Source organism: Pongo pygmaeus, chromosome 3 (assembly GCF_028885625.2).
Source record: "Pongo pygmaeus isolate AG05252 chromosome 3, NHGRI_mPonPyg2-v2.0_pri, whole genome shotgun sequence".
Classification (NCBI taxonomy): domain Eukaryota; kingdom Metazoa; phylum Chordata; class Mammalia; order Primates; family Hominidae; genus Pongo; species Pongo pygmaeus.
This window is the reverse complement of record NC_072376.2, coordinates 86077462-86083807: the sequence shown is the minus strand read 5'-3', so window position 1 is coordinate 86083807 and position 6346 is coordinate 86077462. Positions and strand designations below refer to the sequence as shown.

Sequence of the window (6346 nt, the reverse complement as noted above, 5' to 3'; positions counted from 1 at the left end):
ACAGAAAATCTAATAAAGTGTATGTAATGAATGAGATATCATTTGTGCAATCAGGGCTTCATCTTGCCATGGAGTCTCAAGGAAACCTTGTAAAATATTCCTCAGAATTGTCCCAATAAGACTTCGATTTCAGTCATGCTGAAGTAAAACAGAAGTCATAACTTCCTGTGTTAAGCAACTAGAAAATGCAACACAATATATGAAGCAATTGCTATCAGACATTGGACAACAAGCAGCAAAAGGCTAGAATTCCTCAGAAAAGGAAATAAACAAGGTGAGGCGTATGGTCCTCTTGGTTTTTTTCTGGAGCAACTCTGGACCACTGTCCAAGGGGAGAGATCCAAAGTAGACTATGGTAGTCTTAGTGAGTTGAGGGGGCACAGGTTTGAATTCAGGGGATCTGGGGTGGCTAGAAGTTTAGGAAAAAAGAGTTGCAGAAAGGAGAGATCTACGCAAGAAACCAGAACTCCATAAATCTGCATTGAGGTCCCATTGGGTCTCTTTGATCAACACTAAGTCACACATGCAGGGGAGGAGACTCCATAAGTCAAGCAAAGAGTAACTAGAGATTTGTAAGCTGAGAAAACCTCAGACCTAGCATGGAATCAGGAGATATTTAAGGTCTACCCTGTCGTAGTGGAGAGAACCTGTGAGCACTCAGGGCATTCACTAACGACACAAGAAGGACATGACTTAGTAGTATAGCTAAACAAACCCTAGGGTGAAGAACATTCCTAGACCACCCTAACAAAACTCAACAACAAGCCCCAAAGAGACAAAGCTGATGCCCTAGAACTTAACTGCTTGTCAAAATGGAGCCCAAGACTCTAAAGAAAGAAAACAAATCTTGACACTCAGCAACATAAGATTCAAAATTTCCTGCAGTCAAATGAAAATGATTATACATGCTAAGAAGTAGAACAGCATGAGTTATAATAACAGAAAAAAATCAAGTAAATATAGATTCAGAAGTGACAGAATGATAGACTTAGCATGCCAAGATTTTAAAATAACTATCTTAATTATGCTCAGGTGTGTAAAGAAGGTGTAAACATAATGAAGAGAGAAGTGGAACATTTCATCTATTCATATGTCTTTTTAATATTTATTTATTTTGTTTTAATACACTATAAAATTTAAACACACACATATATATGGAGAGAGAGAGAGGAACTTCTAGAATTATCTAGCAAGAGACCGGGAAAATGGAATATTCATCCTTTAACTCCTATCTCTCCTCTCAGGGCATCCAATCACAGGCCATCCTAGCTGTGGGCTGAGAAATCTCTCTCTGTCAAGCCCCCTTTCCCACACCTCAATGGAGAAAACCCCCAGGAAGAGATGCAGAAGAACAAGTGCCTTAAGTTGGGAAGCTGTTATCCATTGCAGCTGTCGTACTCATTGTGAGTGGAGTGGGACATCACTGGTGAAGACAGGCAGGTCCTTTTTTAAATTATGTGATTGGGTAGCCAGAAAAGACAAACAGTGTGATCTGTTTTTCTGGATTTCCCTCACTGTGCTATTGTGGGTCTGCCACCTCCACCATCCCTTAACGTCTTTCCAGTTACTTCTGGAACACCTGAGAGGGTGTCTCAGGAGGACTCACGATGATAGAATAGCGTTAACTACGTCTCCTTTCCTTCTCTAGACCCCATGGTAACATTGCTCAAGAAACCTCAGTCACTGTGATCATTGCTGTTTCCTGCCGATGGCTTCTCAAAACTGTGATGTGTTATGTAATATCCTTTTCCTACTTCCTTTACCCTGTGACTACCATGCCAAAAAGGCTGTATCCTACTTCCTGCTATAACACTCCTAACTGGAGACTGCCTTGTACTTGCAAGTTTTCAGAGCAATTTGGTGTGAAAACCACAGTTTACATATCTACTTGATCTAAGACTGAGACTGAGACAATGTCCATGGAGTTGGCCTAAAGACCAATGGCAAGAACCAGGTTTCCAGAGCCTCCATAACATTTAATTCCTGCAACACTTCAGAAGCCTAATTTTGTTATTATCCTCATCCTATAGAAAGGAAAATGAGGTTGAGTGAAGTAAAGAAACTTGCCCGAGATCACAGTGACAGAGCTGGAATTTACACCAAAGTCAATCTGATCCTTTGAAATCTGTCTTTAACCACCACGTGAATAAAAGCATATCCTCTGTCCTTTTTACGTTCCCTGTTCCATATTAGCCAGAGCTAGGTAGCCGGTACAGCAAGCTCCAATGTTTGAGGGTAAGGACTTGTCTTAGGTGTAAGGAGTGGTTTTATTGAACCCTTGGGTGCTACTTGTAAACATTTTCCAGTGTCCTCTAACTTGGGGTTAGGGAGTGAATGCTACCACTTATGGAGTTTCTCAAATGGTTTGCATTTATTTGCTTATGTATAGTTTACAAATATTCTTCTTCCTCATCTCATTCATAATTAACTAATAATGTTGGAATTATGAAGAGATTCTTGTTTTTAACTTTTTTAGTTGTGAGAAAAGCTCACAGAGTTTGTTTCTTGCTACTTATGACCTTTACTTGCCCAGCTTCTTGGGATGATCCAGAATTTGATTTGAAGTATTGAGGCTGCCAGCCTCACCTTCTTGCCTCTGTTAGAGGCAGTTACCCAGGGCTCAGTATTTCCTGAATGAGTTCCGAATCAGAAACAAATACACACCTCATGCATGCACGAACATCCTTCCTTTTCAGGTTTGGAGTGTGGTTTCTTTTATATTATTGGGGTATTTCTTCCTTAGACATGCCAATTTTGCTTCTGTCCTAAAAACCTGTAGTGCTGCTGCCGTTCTGGGACAGCATTGAATACAGAGTTCCCCAGAGGGCAACCGCTCTATGAGGTCCCATCAAAATTCCACTACGAACGATGCAAATGAATGCAGTCCAATCTTAAAACCATTATATTTGGTATATTGCTATAAACGATTGAAGCACTGCAAATCTTAGTGCTAATTACTTATATGTGAAGGTTAGAAAGCTGAGCCCAAATTTCAATCAGATCTTTTCACAGGTGAAGCATTCAGCCACTCACTTCTGCTTCTATTGACAACACAAATGATTTGAGTTTTGAAAAACGATATATTTTAGCTACCATTTCACTGCCAGCTTCATTGAATTGTCAACAATTATGAGAAATATTGTTCAACAAAAGCAATGAAATGAGATCGCTTGTTAAGATAATATAAATATTTTTAAGGAGGTAAATTTGAGTAGCAAGACAGAAAGAAACTTCTTATAAAAAGGGCAATTTATATCAATGACTCTCCCATTAGGGGCCAGCTCGTAGTTTAGTAAAGCACATTCTTCACTAGGTGAGAGCCAAGGGTACTGGCAGCAATCACCACATGAAATGAAGCATAACTCATAGTTTGATTTATCTGTATAGCAAATTGAACACCCAGAAAAATAAACACAATAAAAAAATTGAGAAATATTGATATAAATCACCAGATTTTCCAGTGAAGATAGCCCTTGTTTCCCCCCAAAAATCAAACCAGTATTTTCTATTTTTAAGTGCTTTATTTTTATATTCTGTATGAAAACATCAATAATTAAACCCCTTTGTTCTAAGACAGAAACACTATAAAACTACCATTAAACAAGGCAGTATGCCTTACAAGAAAGACATAAAATGTCCAAGGGATATTTAGAACATTTTAGTTCTTAAAGTTTCAACATGAGAAATGTTGACCACACACTGTGAAATCATTTCAATAAATAACAACTGACATTCATCTAAACAGTTACAAAACAGATGTGCACATACATTCCCCTGCTCTCACAATGATCTCATTGGCCATTTGCTTGGATCCCCCAGCCTCTATCACAGTGGCTGGCATGTTGCAGGCTCCTCAGAAATATTAACATAATGACTGGAGAACATTTGAAAACATTCTACCTTCAAATTAAATATGAATCCAGATTGAACTAACTTGGGGTTGACATTTAAAAAAGAATGAATATAATAGGACAGTGTGCAAGTAGAGTTAATCATACCCTTAATTATTTTACACCTAAAATATTAACATAGAATCTTCAAAACAAATGAATAAATAAATAAATAGAAGACTGCTCCTAAGTGATGCTCAAACACGTTAGGCACAATCCAGGTGGCCTCTGCAGCTGTGTCTCTCTTTCCTCTTCTGTTCCTATAAGGGCAGGGCCTCCTTCAGGAACAGCCACCAACGAGCTTCCTCCTCCCTTCTGGTCAGTTGGATTTGTCACTGCAATGAGAAAATGGGTGCCCTGAGTAAATGCTTGGGAAAGCTGACTGCACAACACTCTTCTCCTGTCCTGCTCCTCCAGCCTCTAGAGTTTTCCGAATGCAGTTTCCCCAGCCTGGCAACGAAGTGGCTACTGCCTATCACAGCTGTGCTGTGTGGCAGGGACCTCCAAGCTCGGGATGCTCTTTTAGGAATGGGGGTGGGGTGGGGCGATGGTCTCCACTGTACTATTGGATTAAAAACAGCCAGAACCTGTTGCTGTTTGTCATACTGGGCCTCAAATGAAGGCAGTTTTACCTACATTCATTGGAACGAAGGAAGAACCTGGGTGGGGACGCCAGGCACTGGGAATATACTCTGGCACCAGAGCAGTAATTATCGTAAAGGAAACCTTAATTGTGAAAACAATAATCACAATTTCTAGTCCTTCAACTAACCCCTGGGTTTTCCTGATTTTATTTTTAGGGGGCAGATGCCAGTATTTCTGACCAATGGCTCCAGTCGCCTGTGTACATGGAAACCATAACTCACCTGTTCAGCATCTTTTCGATGATTTTCTTAACTATGGGGGATGTGGGATTGAGGCAAGCTTTCTGTCCATTCTTTTTTTTTTTTTTTTTTTTTTTTTTGAGACGGAGTCTCGCTGTTGCCCAGGCTGGAGTGCGGTGGCGCGATCTCGGCTCACTGCAGGCTCCGCCCCCCGGGGTTCACGCCATTCTCCTGCCTCAGCCTCCCGAGTAGCTGGGACTACAGGCGCCCGCCACCTCGCCCGGCTAATTTTTTGTATTTTTAGTAGAGACGGGGTTTCACCGTGTTAGCCAGGATAGTCTCGATCTCCTGACCTTGTGATCCGCCCGCCTCGGCCTCCCAAAGTGCTGGGATTACAGGCGTGAGCCACCGCACCCGGCCAGGAAACCTTAATTGTGAAAACAATAATCACAATTTCTAGTCCTTCAACTAACCCCTGGGTTTTCCTGATTTTATTTTTAGGGGGCAGATGCCAGTACTTCTGACCAATGGCTCCAGTCGCCTGTGTACATGGAAACCATAACTCACCTGTTCAGCATCTTTTCGATGATTTTCTTAACTATGGGGGATGTGGGATTGAGGCAAGCTTTCTGTCCATTCTTGAGTGTGGCTCTGCAGAGGGAAGGGAATCCCGTGAGGCAGGAGGTCGGGCTGGGGACAGGGTTGGGGCAGCAGGAGGGTCTGGGACCCCGGCCGTGGCAGAGGCAGCGCGGGGCGGGACTTACATGACTTCGGTTTGGGCGCAGTGGGGTCCGGGGGACTTCACGTTCACACTTTGGATGTTCTTGGGGTGAATTCCCTGCAGGGTCTGCAAGCACTGGCAGCGCAGTTCAGTGGCCACGGACGCTCCTAGGGAAGAAGAGACTCACTGATTGAGCGAGGCTGTCGGCGCTGAGTGCCTACCCCAGCCGCGTCCGGCCTGGGGACCCCAGGGCGCTGGGACCCACCTGCTGCGCGCCGTCCGGCGGCTACCAGGAGCAGAAGCAGCAGCGCCACCCGCAGGAGCCGGGGATTGCTGGGGGCGGCGGAGAGCGCGGCGCAGGCCATGGGGCTCAGCAGGCGGGTCTGCCGGCTGTGCGAGGAGCGGAAGAGCTGGCGAGGAGGTGCCTGCGGCCCGGGCTCTGTGGCTGTCCGAGATCCGCGAACCCCTTTTATGCATGGTTGGGGCTGGAAAGCCCGGAGCCCCCGGGCCAGGGAAATTCCCGGCGCTCCAGATAGATCCCGAGTCCGGAAGGAAGGCGACGGCCCCGCCCCCGGGGTGGAGCGCTTGGGGTGCGGGTGGGGTGGGGGGATCCACTGATGCAGCCCGCGCCTCGCCCTTCAGAGTAACTCCCGTGGACTCTGAGACTCTGGGATATTCGCCTTCTGCCCCAGATCCCTGGAGGGGGGCTGAGTGGCAGCCAGCGCTGAAGATACCACCTGAGAGGTGGGATCTTGGGTGCCTGGTGATCCCAGTGTGTGAGGCTGGGAACGGAGAAGGAGCTGGGGCGGATCCCTGAGAACCACCACAGGGGAGGCGCGACCTCTTTGGGGGAAGAGAGTTATGTCTCGGATTTGTGTCTGGAGGTTGAGAGATATTAACAAGGTGCTGGG

The 6346-nt window shown here is 45.0% G+C and overlaps 1 protein-coding gene across 1 annotated transcript; it reads right to left on the bottom strand.

The window, feature by feature from the left end:
* Nucleotides 1–3501: 3501 nt before the first annotated feature.
* On the bottom strand, nt 3502–6001 carry LOC129035073 (growth-regulated alpha protein). The gene is made up of 4 exons (XM_054485140.2): nt 5701–6001; nt 5479–5602; nt 5282–5365; nt 3502–4225 (listed from the first exon to the last, which is right to left on the bottom strand). Exons 1-4 carry the CDS (start codon nt 5798–5800, stop codon nt 4210–4212), a joined length of 324 nt encoding a protein of 107 aa, XP_054341115.1. The 5' UTR covers nt 5801–6001; the 3' UTR covers nt 3502–4209.
* Between the last annotated feature and the right edge of the window lie 345 nt (nt 6002–6346).

Coding starts and splice junctions, on each gene's coding strand:
- LOC129035073 (XM_054485140.2), bottom strand. CDS start 5,800: ATGGCCTGCGCCGCGCTCTCCGCCGCCCCCAGCAATCCCCGGCTCCTG. Junction 5,603..5,700: donor CGCCGGACGGCGCGCAGCAG/GTGGGTCCCAGC, acceptor CTTCTTCCCTAG/GAGCGTCCGTGGCCACTGAA. Junction 5,366..5,478: donor TGCGCCCAAACCGAAGTCAT/GTAAGTCCCGCC, acceptor TTCCCTCTGCAG/AGCCACACTCAAGAATGGAC.